The sequence below is a fragment of the Parasteatoda tepidariorum genome, chromosome 3, assembly GCF_043381705.1.
Source record: "Parasteatoda tepidariorum isolate YZ-2023 chromosome 3, CAS_Ptep_4.0, whole genome shotgun sequence".
Classification (NCBI taxonomy): Eukaryota; Metazoa; Arthropoda; class Arachnida; order Araneae; family Theridiidae; genus Parasteatoda; species Parasteatoda tepidariorum.
The window spans coordinates 65,793,615-65,810,915 of NC_092206.1; the positions used below are offsets into that span (position 1 = coordinate 65,793,615).

The 17,301-nt window shown below is 28.5% G+C and overlaps 1 protein-coding gene across 3 annotated transcripts in view; it reads right to left on the reverse strand.

Annotated features, from left to right (window-relative positions):
• LOC107454413 (E3 ubiquitin-protein ligase TRIM33) overlaps positions 1-17,301 on the reverse strand; it is a 66,190-nt gene that overhangs the window by 33,279 nt on the left and 15,610 nt on the right. For all 3 annotated transcript variants that reach the window (XM_043045458.2, XM_016071605.4, XM_043045457.2), the window contains 5 exons: positions 11,169-11,488; positions 8,578-8,837; positions 7,062-7,272; positions 4,683-4,883; positions 4,021-4,592 (listed from right to left, as the gene is read on the reverse strand). In XM_043045458.2, the coding sequence (XP_042901392.1) occupies positions 4,021-4,592; positions 4,683-4,883; positions 7,062-7,272; positions 8,578-8,837; positions 11,169-11,488 (1,564 nt within the window). The remainder of the gene's footprint in view (positions 1-4,020; positions 4,593-4,682; positions 4,884-7,061; positions 7,273-8,577; positions 8,838-11,168; positions 11,489-17,301) is intronic.

Sequence of the window (17,301 nt, forward strand, 5' to 3'; positions counted from 1 at the left end):
GGAACCCCTTTCAGAACACATTTCTCTGCAACCACGTGTTTACCGCAGGTAAGGTTTTTTCATGTAAGACGTTCAAATTTTTTATGCACTAATGTAAGATGGACAAATACCTAGTAAAGGCAAAATCTTCTATGATGATGCAGCAAAAATATTCAATGCTTTAAAAAATAGAAGACGTTAAAAATGTATTATAACAAAAGAAATTTTTTTTCCAAGTCTATTTGTATTTTTTCAGTTTTTAGAAATCTCACTTAACTTTCTGAAATCTCACCCTGTTTTTGAGAAAGGGTGAGAAATTCTCACCCATTTTTTTTCTATGATGAAAACACTGTATATATATATATATATATATATATATATAACTAAAAATTATTCTATTTATAAATAAGTTCCTAAAACAGTTAAACTGTTAATTTTTCTAAAACGGTTGAAAAATTATTACTTTTCTGCATCACAACCTAACATCCTCAAATTTGGGGCTCTGAAAATTGACAATTTATACTTATAAGATGGTTGTCACTCAGCCAGCAATTTGAGTATCTTTTTGCTGATAATTCCTATAAGATAACCATTTAGGATCAATATGCAATTTTGACTTCAACGGAGAAAGTCACAAAAATTTTAAAAACCAATCTTTTTTAGGAAAAAGAGAGCATCTACCAAATTTTATAGGCAAATTAAAAAAAAAAATTCAATTCAGATCTTAATACTTTAAAACAAATATCAACTTTTTTATAAAAATTGGTCACATAAGATGATTGCTTAAATGAAATAAAAATCTATTAAATTTACATTATTAAACAAAATAGCAGTGATTTTGTTAGAATATAATATAAACTACAGTTCCTTAGGACCCAGAACTTTCGAATTTCTAGGTCTCTTTTACTAGGTTACATTTATTTTTTTTAACATGAATTTTCTACCTCTTTAAACATCTGTTAACAGGCACATTCCTAATTTTCTATTGATAGACAATAAAAAAAAATGACAAGAAAAGGGTTATCTTTGCACAATTAAGTATTTTATTTAGGACTGATCAAACAGTTGCATAAAAAAAAGCAACAATGTAAGATGGTAATCAGAATTATCTTAATTTTTTTCTTTCAGCTACTAATAAAGAAACAGTTAATTATATACGTTTTAAGTTTGGTTATAAATAATTTTGTTAACTAATTAAAACATAGTTAACTTCACAATAGAAAATTCTGTGTTTTCGAATGATGTGCAATAAATTATTTTTTTCATCACTTCTATGATTTTTGACATATTTGTCGGGTTATAAAGTATAAACAGATTAACTGAAATGTAATAGTTCTTTTTAAATATAAATATGTTATCAGAGGTGTCTGTGGTAGACAGTGAAAAACCCTGAACATATTATGAGCCAAAAATCAATATCAATTTATCTATCATACATGTTTAATATTCAACATAATTTTTTGGACTAACATTTATAATTAAATTACCTACTAATGCAGAATACGACACCTTTAAGATAACTAATTCAAGAAAAAACTTACTTCTTACAAGAATCGTAATATCTGATTTTAAAAAAGCGAAAATACAAATTACAATAGCGAATTATTAATACGAATCACAGTGCATAATTATTAGATCCTGGGGATTCGAATCGCAATACATAGTTTTTGAATCACTTATAAATGCAAAAATTGTTGCTTGATATTACAAAGTCTGCGAATACGAATCGCAATATTGGATTTTAAAAACGTGCGAATACGAATCTCGGCATTGGATTTTAAGTTTGCATAAAAGGTGTAAAAAACGTGTTAAAAAACGTGTAAATACAAAATGTCATATTGGATTTTTAAATCACTTGAATAGTAACTGTGATGTATGATTTTTAAATCATGTGAATATAAATCGTGGAATTCTGCAATATTCACATAAAAATCGCATACACTTCTAGTTTTCAGACTCTGAAGAATGTTGCAAAAAAAAAAAACGGAATACAATCACCCCTGTGCAATGCAAATTAAATTTTTTAAAAATTAAATTTATCTGAACCTTTAGTAGAATAAGTTTCAAGACCTCAGCAGAAGTCCTGTTCTCATTTTTCCTACACACCATCATTCACTGGAGAAAAACTATTATCATTAATATTCTAAAATCTTGCATCATTTCACTCAGCCCATGTTTTTTATTAAAAAAGTTTATTTGTCAAAAGACAGGAAGCTTTGACCTGTGAATCACCAATCTTGACTAAAACAATTAATTTATCTACAAGATTCACAAAAAAATGCATCAAAAGTATATTTGCAAGTCTTTTTAGTTTCAAGTTTTTGAACGAAAAGTTTATTTATTGAATGTAAGTTTGATAGCATAAGGCACAAAACTGGTCAGATTAAGAGGTATCCCCCACCCCCTAAAAAAAATTCAAGAAGTATAGATTTCTTAAAATCCTTCTTCCGGGTGGTAACAATATTTTAATTATGTGCATAATTGCAAACCAAGCACTTGAAAATGTTCTTGAAAAAAATCATGACAATTTTCGGAACAATATACATACCTCAGAATACTTATGCAAATGGCAAAAAAAAAAAGGATAATTTACTCTACTTAAATGTAATAAAAGAAAATTTTATTGCAAAATAATAACATTAACATTTTTAAAATCTCAAAATGAAAACATAATAAATATATCAACTAACATTTTTGCTCAAAAGTAATTTGGATGGTCCTTAAATTAATTATATAAAAATTCTATGATATGATTTCTTTATTGTTGATTGAAATCTAGCATTTATTAAAATCACATGAAAGAGACAAATCAATAATTGTGAAAACTACAAAAGTCCACCATACAAGATTTGTTACTGCATTCGCTAACAATAATAAATAAATAACGTATGTACCCCATAAAAATTAGTAAAATTGTTAGTTGAGTATTTCATAGACTGAATGAATTTCCAAAAAGGTTTAAAAAATGAAACCAGTAGGTAAGGCTATATGCCTGAGACTGTCTACTATTTTGCAATTCCTATTAGCATTATTAGTTAAAATAAAAATAAGTTGGATAAAAAACTCTAATCTTTTGATTCTTTATATCTATTTCCTTAAAAACTTGAGCATTTGTATACTTAGAAAATGGGATGTTCTGAATATAACCAAAAATCAGGAATACAAAAAGGTAAAAATCAGGACAAAATATTTTTTATCAGGAAAACTAGGAATATCAAGACAGCTATGAGTCCTGTATGCTTTTGCTTCTTTTTTTTTATCAGGGTTGCTACACAAATTTTGAAAATATTTTACCAGTCCTCATAGTTTGATAATCACATGCCATTTATTTAAAAAAAAAAATAGCAATCATTCTTCTGATAAAAATTATCGAAGAAAGAAAACAGTTAAAAACTGAAGACAGAGGTAGGGGAAGTGATAATAGATAAGCTATGCCTAACGGGAACGACATCTCCACGAACATAAGAGATAGTTATCTTATAATAGCATCAAAATCTAAAATAATAAAGAAATAACATAGGAAATATAAAACGTAAAATAGATAAAAATGTCATAATATAAAGTAGTAAGTGTAAGAATCTGCTGATGCCAAAGAATGATTAAGAAAACATAAAACAATTGAATTGAAACTCGTTAATATTTCAAGCTTTTTTATCTGTGATCATTCACATGGTGGCACCTGTTCATCTCATTGGCTAATGAAAATGGTGATGCATTGCATAAAGGAGGAAGTACTTGCAGAAGGTTTGTTAACAGCAGGTGAGAGAAGAGAAATCAAAGTACACTCAAATTTTCGTTGCTAGGAAAATACGATAAAAGTTTGACTTTGTGATTATAAATATTGAAGGCAAAAATAACAAGTCAAGAGATAAGATATTTTCCTTAAATTTATTGAATTTTCCTATGTTTTTCCCAGTTTCTAAAATCAGTTTTATGATTTCAATGTTTTCCTTGTTGATACTTCAGTGTTTTATTACCTATACAATTTTTATAATATTATCGCATAACCTGAAGTCAACATGGAAAATGAACTATACTAACCTTTGTTTACTTGGAGAAGGACCTGCAACAGGTACAGCTGTAACAGATAAACTTTTGTTTTGTCTCAATGGCATGGGTAATTGCACATTATTATTGCTATATTGCTGTTGTTGAGGCTGTTGTTGTTGCTGCTGTTGTTGTTGGTGTTGTTGCTGCTGCTGTTGTTGTTGTTGCTGCTGCTGTAGTTGTTGTAGCTGATGTTGTTGCTGTTGTATCCTTTGTTGCTGAACCTGTGATTGTATTTGTTGCTGCTGTCTCATTTGAGGCTGCTGCTGGTGAACTTGACGCTGCTGTTGAAATGTAGCATTATTTTGAATATTAAAGTTTTGTTGAGGATTTTGCACAAGAGTTTGTCGCACATTATTGCGATAAGTCATTCTTGGAGCGTTATTAACTTGACGCATGTTATTATGATTGCGAGCCATATCAGTGGAAGAGGTAACTTGAGGTTGGCCATAGGCAACCTGTTGATGATGCATTTGCTGAATAGGTGGTGCTAAGGGAGCTTGAACTTGACGATTTGTGTTCATCTGCATTTGTGGCTGTTGTCGAACAGGAGGGGAGGGATTAGGCTAAAATAATACATTAATTTAAATAAATAAACTTATCAAGTTGATACAGCATTAAAACATAAAACAAATTTTTTTTTAAAAAAATCTTACAATTGAACTTTGGCAGATTGTATTTGGCATAGGCAACATAATATTTTGATTAGCAGATCCAGGAAGAGGTTGTTTATCCAGCAATATTTTACCAATGGTACTAATGTAATTTGTCAAGAAGCTTGATTCAAATTCAAATGACATATCTATAACTTGATTAGAGTTAGGAACTTCACAACGATGCCTTAGAATTCGTCTCAGCTGAAAACAAAGAAATGTAATCAGATAAAAGCTAAAGGTTTTAAATATTTTCAAGTTTCATAATTAAAGATTAAACTAAATAAATTATACTTAACACTCATAACTGTAATTCATGTAATTAAAGGTGTATTTAACAGAAATATGAAACATTTCTCAATGCTAGTTCTTAAGTTGCATCTATGTAAAGCACGATTTTTTAAATGATAATTAAAACTTATCCTCTGAAAGCAAACTAATTTTTTAAAATAAAAATAAGATTAGAATTTTTCTAATTGAAACATATAAAAAATGTGAATATTATTTAAACTTTATGGCATTTATTTTAATTATTTACATCATTTATTTTTTGTTGATGGTATTATTGCTTGATTTTGACATACAACGGTTTTGTTGGAATTATTTTCAATTTGTCTCCTCTTAGATTAAAATAAACAGGCTTTTTTTTAAAAAATAATTTGTAAATTGACAAAATAACATCACATCATTACCTGCTTTTGAATTATTTAGAATAGGGGTGCTCAACCTGCGGCCCGCGGGCCAAATGCGGCCAGCCAACCCTCTATGTGCGGCCCGCGGCCGCAATCTGAACAGAATGGAAAAAAAATTAAATATTTGTTTTTGAAAAATAATAAAAAAAAATTCGGTAATTTAAAATTACACTTTTAAGTTTTTGACGCACCCAGTCTCAATCAATGTAGTTTTTCGATGGTTAACGCTACGGATTTCAGCATAGTTTTAAAAATCCCAATATTTTTAATACATCATTATTACGATTTACGAATTTTAATTACCACTTTTGACGCCTTTCGTATGTGCCGATTCCAATGACTTTTCGGTAGTTATTGCTGCCCATTTTCAAGTAGTTTCTGAAATAGCGATTTTTGAAAGTTATGAAACGCTTTATCTGTGCAAACTTCATGGAAAATCTAAATGACTTTAGAACCTTTCTTCAACAGTTATTGCTGTACATTTCCGCCCGCTTTTTAAAACTTCGATATTTTAACACGATATTATTACGAATCGCGAGTAAAGAATCGCTCATTTAGATAACCATTTTTTGACATGGCTTATTTGTAACGATTTTATCGCAAATCAAATTATTTTGCAATCGTTACTTTAGAAATTATTGCTACACATTTCTACAAGGTTTTGAAAGTACCGATATTTNTTAAAATTTATGTTTAAATGGACTTTTGTATTTTGTAATGTGATAAAAAAAATTTCAATTTTTCCATAGTTTTTAAATTATTTCAATTTATCTAAATTTTTTCTGATAAATTGATTCTGATTTTCGAATTCTGTTTTCTTTCTTAAGTAATCAGTTTTGCATTTTCTAATTTTAAACGTTTTAAAGTATTGTATTTTCTGCAAAGAGATTACAAGGTTAAGCGACAAAAAGAATTTAGTGTTATATAAACAATGATGTTTATATAACAATCACCACCAACAATTGCTTTCAATATGTAACATATCATCTAATAATCTAAACACTTTGGCATGCGGCCCTTCATTGGTCAATCTGCTGTGCATGTGGCCCTTCACTGAAAAAGGTTGTGCACCCCTAATTTAGAAAAACATTGTTTAACATTAAAATTAAAAAACTGATGTGATTGTTAAACTTTATTTTAAAATAAAGAACTGAATAGAGAGAATAAGAGAAAATTTCAAAATTTCACTGACAACAATGTACGAAAATCCAGTAAAACAGGAATTACATTATCCCATTTAAGAAGTACTAATTTTATTTATTATCAAATTTCTTACTATGTTAGTTAATGTGGGGAAAATGATTCTCACTAAACTAAAATGCATTTTTGCATAACTGCTCAATTTAAATTATGTCTTTTAAATTTAAAAAGCATCACTTTCTAATAAGTAGAAGTAGTTTGCCCAAAAAGATCTATGTTTAATTCGAAAATGTTTCATTTCAAAATATTTTCGGAATAATTTATGATTCCAAAACTATATTATTGTACCGAGTAAATACTGCTTTGTTAAACAAATTTTAGACTCACTGTCTGTTATCAGGAGAACATCTTTAAACACTGACAGTGTTTCAATTTAAAACAAAATTTTAATTTTCAAATTAAACTGAAAAAAATTGGATGTTTTATAAAAAAAATTAAAAAATTACTGTATAAAGTTACCATGCTAGATTATAGAGAATAATTTAGTTACCTGGTTCATAATAGGTTTCTTACTATAAACCAAAGCAGTTTCACTTCCAAGACTCATTGCAGCTTCTGCAAATTTTTGACAGTGCTTCAACCTATCTGATACACCACTTAATTCTTGGTTTTTAACACTCAATTCGTTCTTTTTAGATGTACAGACTTTATTCAAATCTTGCAATAATACTTTTGCTCTCTTATTTATATCTGTAATGTATCTGGAAAAATCATAAAATTATTTTACATTTAATGTAGGCATTGACAGAACTTCAACAAGATAATCAAATACTAAACAATAAAACAAAATTCAAAATATGTCAGCATGACTAACTCAAATATTTGTAAAATTATAGAACTTAACTAGTTTTTTTTTTAAAAATATGAATTCTAAAAAAACTTTTTTTTTAAAGTTATTTAAATTTTAAGTCTTTAAGAATGTCCAACAACACTCTGAAATAGCTTGAAACTAATTGATGCATTATGTTTCAAACTCAATTTAATCTACTTTCTTTTTTTCTTTGAAACAAACATTCTATCTTGCGGGTATTGCGTAATAATATATTAATCAATCCGACTTTTTAAAAAAATTTTTAAAAATTTATATTTTTTCCTTAGGTTTATGAAACAAAAAATTTTACTACATATTATTTCAAAAACAAATCTAAATCTTACGTGTTATTTTATTCTGTAAGCTCAATAACATGTGCCGCATAGCCACCTTGTTTAATGGCAGAATAAAAGACTATGCGCAAGATTAAATTACACAAATTTATAACCTAATATACCTTTATTTTTTTAAAAATAATCAATACAAAAGTGAAGGTATTAAAATAAATTACTTAAACATGCAATGAATTTTAAAAAGATAACACACACAGAAAAAAAAACAGAAAAAAAACTGAAGATTGTAAAAATGTTACTATTTCTACACAGATCACCTATTTCGTTTTAAGTTAAAACTATAACCTCCATTTTCACTCAATTCTCTTTTTTAATTTTTCAATTTAACTCTATTTTCATTCTGCTTACGCACGAGATTACGTAACGCATATTAGACTGTTTTTTTACTTTCACTCTTTCAGATTAAAAAAATTCATTTAAAAAATTATATTAAGATCTAAGAATGAGTTACAGGCACATTCATGAACAGAAATTTATATCCAACTATTAAATGTGCCAAAACAGTGTAAATATGAACAAAAATTTAGATCACATGATAGGGTAAAACTTTCACAAAATTATGGGACAATAGCTCGTTCGTACTGTACATAAAAAAGGTACAGAAGAACACTAAAGATTGTGGTAATATTTTTATTGATGTATTAGAAATTGTGAACATACTATATCTATCAATTGTGATAAAAATGTCCTTGCAAAATTGGAATGAAACATCTTTTCTATAATTATTTTTAACTTTCAGAGAACAGCCTATTAGAAATAAATGTTACAGAAAATACCAAAATTCATTTAAACAATAAGACTCCAAAACTGAGAAAAACAGCAAGAACATGAAATTAACTTACTTAACAGCAAATGTTTTGATTTCCTGAGTAATGACTTTCTCTCGCTCTTTGATCTCTTCATTTCTTCTATTCAAGTTTTCACTAGCTGCTTCCAAGCTTTCCTGTCTTTCTTTGATTTTAACTAACAGTTCTTCAATTAAACCTCTTTCATCTTCACAAGCCTTCTCAAGAAATTGATATTTATGTTCTTTATGATCACTCAGCTGACAATCACGACAAGTTAATTTATCACAGGTTTCACAATAAAGCCTTAATTGTTCCTGTAATCCAAAATATAAAAAACTATTTAATATATTTTCATTGATAACAAAACAAATAATATTAGATAAATAAAGTACATATCTTTACACTTTTGTACAACACCTCTTGTAAGAATGTCAATTTTAATGCATGTTAACCTTAAATCATGATGATTTTACATAACTCTTTTTTAATACAGTATATTTCTGAATAATTTTTTTTCCCAATGGCAGGCACTGAACTTTATTCGTTTCGCCTTAGAAGATGCCAGAGTTGCTGCTCATTTTGCGTTACTTAATGGGCACCTGTGAACCAAAGTCACGGAGGCGAGTAACATTGCCCACGCCACATTGCCACAAACCCGTTTATAGGGTAGGCCACATTCATACATCACACACATCAGAGGACAACACAAGAGAGAGAAACATCCATGCCCAGAGCGGGATTCGAACCCGCAGTCATTGGTTTTGCAGCCAGGTGCGCTAACCGCTCGGCCACCTGGCCGGCATATTTCTGAATATAATCCCATCTGCGTATAAGCCAGAAAGAACGCTTTTTCATTAGGAAATTCACCCAAAACAGGCAAACGTTAAAAAAAAAGTATGTTACGGTTGGAAATAAAAATATACCCTAGTAGCAATGATAGATCTAGTAATGGTTGCACATTGAGTAAATGAGCATAGATCTTCCAATGCCTTAATTAGATTTTTAAGAAATGTTGTTTCAATAACAATATGTATGGGAGGGAAAATCATTTAGTTTATGAAGACACAAAGACATCAAAAGTGAGGATGATACATTACATACAAAAAACCTTCTGATGACTGAACAGGAATTCACCAAATTTTAAGGCATATTTGCTGGCGATATTATCTAGGAAGTTAGTGGATAAGATCATATACCAACCTTTATGCTTTCAAAAATTTTTAAAAATCCGTGGCTTATACTTGGAAACATACAGTAATTTATTATGATTTATTTATGCTTCACAGCTTTCTAAAAAAATTTGACAGCTCAAGTAACCACATATAAAATGACGAATAACTGAATTTGATTTATCTCAAATATAAATGCTCACTTTAAAGTCCACAAATATCTACTGTGCGCAAAATGAAAAATCAAACCACCCTTAATAACTTTTGGTCTAATGATCGGATCTTCACATTCTACGATTCATTCTTAATGACTCAAGGGAGTGACCTGAAATATGCTAATTAATTAGCGCAAGCAAAATTTTAAGTTACGAAATTAAGACACAAAAATGCACTTTCTCTGAATAAACATACTTTTTTCGATGGATTTCAGACCCCCAAAATATAAGGGGTAGCCACAATCTATAAAATATGGTTCCAATCGTTTGGTCAGGAGTGAGGTCCAAAATTTGGATCCCTTAGTGTTAATTTTACTTTTAGTGTATTTCATCATATTACCAGAAATTTTTAAGCGAACTGAAAAATTTTTGCACATAATTATGAAGTTATTTTTATTCAAATATATTAACGTGCAAAAAATAACTTTTAATTAATATTTATTAAAAGTTATGTTTTGCATGGAATAATCATTGGATAAATGAATTTCATAATGTATAAAAAGTAAAATTAACATTCAGCTCTCGAACTTAGCTCTCTGGCCAAACTATTGGAACCATATTTTCCAGACTGCAACAACCCCCTATAGTTTGGGGATCAGAAATCCGAATCCATCGCAATAAGGTATGTTTGTACAGAGAAAGTACGTTTTTTTGTCTGATTTTGTAACTTAAAATATTGTCTGCACTTAGAATATTTAAGGTCAGCCCCTCAAACCATTACGATTGAGTCCTAGAACGTTAAGAGCCGATCATTAGATCAAAAGTTAAATGGGTGGTCCATCTTTTATTTTGGACACTGCACATAAGTTGACTGTTCTTAAAAATCTTATTGAAGGAAAATGATAGAAAAGATAAACTTTCGAAAAAAGATCAAAATTTTGAAAAATTTATACTTTAATATCAAACCAAAGAAGGATTCAAAGGAGGGAAGATTTACAAATAACATGTTATAAATTGTGAAGTCCAAGTTTGGTTAAATAAACTAAATTTACTGGTTAAGTATATTATTTCTTATCTTATCACCTTACAATTGATTTTTACAAAACAAAAAAAAAAATTTTAAACAAGCCTGTTACAATAGTACTTATAAATTCAATTTATAAAATTTATCGTTGAACATTTAATTTTATAATAAGAGTAAAAAAAGTATCAATTACTTGAAGGTAACATTTAAAAAAAAATTAATGGGTAGACTATTTAAAAGAGAGTTTGCAAGAGAAAACAATACAAAGCAAGGAATAAAATATAGCATTTGACTTACATGGGAATGTACAGGACAAAAAAGATATTTCTGGTTACGATTAGCTATGTTTTCTCCATCCATTTCTTCTTTAGGTCGTACAATATGATCTTTGGTGACACGGACTCGTCTATGAGCAGTAACACAAGACTCGCAAAGCCATTCTTGGCATTCCATACAAAAAGAAGTCCCCTCAGCACCTTCTTCACAACTACATGTATAACTACACTCTTCAGGCAAGTTTTCAGAGTTCTGTACATATTCAACAAGAAAAAGATGGTCCACAGTTTCATTAACATTTATTTCTTGAGAGCAAGCTGGACATGCAAGGTGTGTTTTTCCTAAAAAAGAAAAATAGAAGGAATGTGCCTTAGTAATAGTAAAGCAAAAACTTTTTTTTTCACTTAACTTAAACAATAGCAGAACAATGATTTTGCTTAACTTGGAAAACTAAGGGGAGGGTTCTTTTTTACTAAAAACAGGTCTCTATTTATAAAAATATTATCTCAATTTTAAAGGTATACGTAAAAAGTTAATATTTTATAATTAGGTAAACATAAAAAAATTTAATTAACAATTAATTTAGTAATAATTTAACAAATGACAAAAAAAAAATTCGCCCCTTATTATGTGCTAAATATACAGTAGGGAACCGATTATCCGGAACGATCGGGACCATCGCTATTCCGGATAACTGATTTTTCCGGTTTTCCGAATCGCAACAAAAAGCCGTTTTTTTTTTATTGTTAAACCTAACTAAAAAAAAAATATTTGGAAATAATCTTGAAAAAACGAAGTAATACACTAATGATTGTTTCCAAAATGATGGTAAGGTAAACTTCTTTCAAAAAAGAAAAATCCTAAAATCTTATGAGGAAAAAAAACATTTTTTTTAAAAAAATGGCGGGAAAATTTATCGAATTTCATTCCGGTTTTTTGGTTTCCTGATTTCCGGATAACGGGTTCTGTACTATATAACGTTAATTAGATAATTTAAAGTCACATTCTGCTATATATAGGATAAAATAATTATAACTTAAAACTGAATAGCATGCAGATTATTTGCAAGTAAAAAAAAATTTAAAAAATAAACAAGTAACATGAGGAAGCCTAAGCATAACATAGATTCAGTTCCCATAAAGAAATAGATTCAACAAATAGGTTAATTTCAATAGATTTTACTTAAAAATTATTTCTAATGAAAAATACTATTTGTAAGTTGCCGATTTTGTAATAAGAATTAAAAATTTGATTGACGCAATTGTTTTCATTTGTTAAATTCTGAGTGTTTTATTAAATCAAGGGGGGTGGGTCAGATTTACTTTATTTTTTTATCGTTTCTCAGTGAAAGTACTCAGAGCTGAAATAAATATATTTTTTTAAAATAAACATTTTTTTTTTAATTGAGAAACTTCTATTGATCTGCAATACCATGGGAAGAAAAGTTCCAAAAAAAATTTTCTCTTTTTTAAAAAAATAAGCTTAGTATCATTTACTACCAAAAACAAATATGTATTAAATAGCTTAAAATTTATCAATTGAAAAAACTTCTGTTACAAAAAAAAAAAATGAAAAATAAAGAAATCATCAACTAAACCTGATATACTAAAAAATCAACACTGTAAACTCAGTTTAAAACATTCTATATCTTTACTGAATAATGAAAACTTTTTTATCTCTACATTCTACTTGCCGTAAAATAGTTCATTAATCAAGTAATGTTTAACAATGTGCACTGTTATAAAATGTTTTCAAAATTATAACAAAACTTAAGAGAAAGACAGGAGAAAGGAAGTCTCAAAAAACTATCTGTGATACTGAACAGAAAATAAATTTTCTATCCACCATTTTATCCATCCATTAAATAAACGTATAGCTATTCCATCTATGATAGACATAACAAGAATTTCATAACAAAAGTTTATTTAAACTGTCAAAGTTCTTAATTCCAAGTGGTCTAACACCTGCATCAAGAAAAACCTGCATATAATGTAACACTTGAGATAGAATTATTTTCTTTCCTCGTATAGAATTTATAAAAATAAATAAATAAAAAATAGAAGAAAAAAAATTAAAAGTTGGGTTTAGGTTTACTTACAAGAATCTAAAATAAATCTGTTGGTTTATGATTCTTTTTTTCGGGATCACGAGTCTTTTTTTTTTTCCTTTTTGGGACAAACTTTTTATTTTTATTTTTCTGTGGTGCCTCTGTGATTTTTTATGGAGTATTTGACGCGTTGTGGAGTATTGAACTCCTAAACAAAGTCACTGCACATACTCAAATTAATAATGCAATTTTGTTCATAATTAGTAATTTTTAATAATTTTGATTTAATGTTCAAAAAAATCGTCTTTATAATGAGCTTTTTCTATTTCTATATGCATAAAAAGTCTTTCTTCTAAATCATTTTTCAAACTTGTTGGAGCATTCTTATTGGCCAGAAAAATCAAGTGATGAGTTTCTTACTTGACGAAGAACCAGATTTCTCTGGTTGTCATCAGCATAATTTAAATAAAAATTAAAAATGCATTTTTTAACTTTTCGTTAAATCCCAATTCGTTAAAAAAAAAAATCTATGTAATAAAACCTGACGATTCTTTCTGACTTTCTGAACACCAACACCGGACCTGATTCTTTTACAATATAACTTCCTTAATTGAAATAGGTTCCCTTTTCCTTTTTTTCCACATCACTCACTAGAAAAATTTATTTTAAAAAAATTAAAAAAAAAAAACGTTTTCCTAAGTTTATTATTTTAATGGCAAAAAATTTAATTTAAAAGATGGGGAAATGTTTATTTTTACTGTTACATCTATTTTGATGAGCTGAAAAGGTGGAAGCTTATGAAACAAATATTTAAAGAAAGGAGGGAGTAATTTCCTTCTTAAATTGTTAAATTTTAAGAAGAAAAAATTGAAGCGATTGTTTTTTCTTTTATTTATTTTTCAGTTATTTTACTTATACTTTACATGTTCCAGTTTTCATCTCCCCACTCCAAGTTTTAATCCAATTAACAAAAATATATAACCGCAAATTCGACGAAAAGCGGATTAGAGATTCTAAGGTTCTCGCTAGAAAATTCGTAGCATGAGGACACCCTAACCCAGCAGATCCAAACTTTTTCCGGCTTTGGAATCTAAAAAATATAAAGACATTTGTAAACATATTAACCTATAAAAAACGGTCTTATTTTGAAAATATTTAATAAGACTGACATCTTTTCATCATTAATAATCTTAAATTAGGTTCCATTTCCGACAGCTGTACTCACAGTCCTCGAACTGAATCTAGTCTTGTTATAAATTTGTTTTTGTTGTATAAACATAGGATGCAAATGAATAAAATAAGCCGAATTATGGTTTTCGTTGAAAAATGCTAGTAGGGAAACATATTTCTTTATTAACCATCTAGTTATTTTATTTCGGTTTGGAAAGAGCGATGCAATACTAATGCAATATTTTATAAATGCACTAATTTTTCATATATTGTAATTTGTAAAAATAACCGAAAAATATGTACTATTTTTCTTTCAATAGAAAATAACTTTAATATCAAAAGGCAACCGAAATATTAAGTAAATAATGGATTGTTGATGGAATCTTAATATATATTATGAAATATTGATGAAATCTATATGTTCTAAACTTATTATTTTAAAAAAAAGTCCATTTGTAGCCCTAAGGTTCTGCGTAACACCATTTAGGAACCACAGCCCTCTGCACTTCAAGCTAAAACTTTGACTAAATATTTTAACTGCTTCGGGGAGAGGGACCAAAAGATAGAATATGTAGACAATAAAAAAAAAAATTCATTTATGATGGGTTTTTTTCACCCCATTATAAGGAGGCAAATCCCCCTAAAATCTCTCTCCTTGGTACAGATGTTTAAGTTTGAGAGCTTTAATATTCTAGCCCCTTATAAGAAATTTAATGACTAAAATAATTCTCCACCCAGAAAACGTGGACGGAACGGGAGTCATATTTGTGTTTAGGGATCATTTTTCATTATAATAAGCAAGGAAATGTTTTTATTTTTATGCAATACAGTGACATCATCATTAAAAAAATGCAGAAAATATTTTTCAAAATAATGATTCAATTAAAACATTTTTCTAGAAATTGGGGTGTTCTAAAAGGAATGTAATCTAAATTTATAACCAAATTGTACAATAAAAAAAATTATTAATTAATTAATTAAGGACATTTTAAGAACCAGCAAGAACACAACTGCTAAATCCTATCGCTGTTTACAATTCCGCAAACAAAATTATTTTCTAACAACGCGCATTTTTATGATCATAATGAAACACTAATATAAAAATTCAAAAATCTTCGAAGTGCTAGAGATAATTTATTTCAATACAATTATCCATAAATTCAAAGATCTCTCTATTCAGAAATAGACGATAAACAGAACACATAATTCCTCTCATAAAAACACGAAACACGTCACTCATGATACTAAAAGTCAACATCTCTACTTCTACACTTTGTTCTATTCTAACGTGAGAATAAATGCACAAACACGTAAGTCAGTTCATTTCCAATAACACAGCACGCAGTGAAAAAGACAAGCTGTCTAAAATGTCTGTAGATTTGGCGCTTAATCGCCTTTAAAAAGTTACGAAAATACCGAAGTTCGAGGTCGTCTATTCAAGCCTCCTAAATTTTACGAAAATCAGTGGATCGAATTATATACCGGTTGTAAAGTCGGTTATGTAGATCCGGAAATATCGATGCGTTAAAAACTATTTCTAATATGTTATATAATATGCATATTATCTAATATGTTACGTACAATTAATTTTACATTTTCTCTCATATTCCCTTAGTGCCCAGAGACCTTTTCAGAAACAATACTTTAAATTATAATTAAGTCAAGAGTATTTCAAAAAATATAACACTACGAAAAGTTTTAAAACAGACCATAAAGCTACAAATTTAAAGATTTCACAACATCATGTGTCGGAACAAATAACATCAGTAGTGTCATAATACAGATCCCACTATGAACTGTACTTTATCCTTGTCCCACAAAAATAGTCTTTCCCCCTGTCCGAAGAATTTGAAATTCCACACTTTTTTAAAAAATTTTATCCAGGTACTTCGAAAAAATTTCGGAAAGCTGAAAATTTCGGATGCTCTGGCTCCAGTTAAGTCCAGTTCAATGAGACTCCAAATTGTAATATATATTTGTGTGTGCTTTTTAGTTTCAGATTTTAATTTTAAATTGTTCTTATGAAACGGAACAAAATAACAATCATCAACTCATTAAAAAAAATTTTAAAAAATCAGTTCAAAGTTAAAAATCATTCTTAAAAAAATAATTGAATCTAATAAACCTTCCCGATATTTGATCTAATTACAGTCATTACATAATTTTAAGGCAGATAGTCTTTCTGCAGCAACTTGGCTTACGGATAATGCGGCAGGCCTCTTGAGTGTCTGTAGGATGCAATGAAATAGCTGGAACCCTACAACATACGAAAATTTAGAGCTCCAGCTCCGGCCTAAGACAAAGGAAAAACACAGCGCCGCAGCGTACTGGCTGTAACTCCCTGGATTTTATACTAATATTTGAATCCACATTTTGCTACACGTCTAATATTATTTGAGGGCAAAAGTAAATAATGTGAAATGTTTATAACTTAAACAAATTTTGTAATCTTATAATTATTTTCCTATGATTTTTAATCATAAAAATATTTGGATTTTTTTTTTCAGTAATTGACTTATACACCCGACATATTAAAAAATTTGTCGCAATTAAAAATAGGAGGTTGATTTGTTGAACAGGTCGTATTAACATAAAAAAAAAGCTTTATTTTGAAAATATTTAATAAGAAAGACATTTTTTCATCGTTTTATCATTAATAACCTTAAATTAGGTTTTATATCAGACAGCTGGGGGGCAGAATCCGAATAATGGTTTTTGTTAAAATGAAAACTAAAAAGACCTATTTAAAAAATGCAAGTGGGGAAACATAATTCTTTATTAACATTTTAGTCATTTTATTTTGGTTTAGAAAACGTGTACTAATATTTTACAAATGCACTGACTTTTCGAAGTCTATTTAACTTATAAAGTTTATATAACATTATTTTAAAAAATTATCCGAAAAAAATGCGCTATTTCTTTTTTATTAGCATTTTA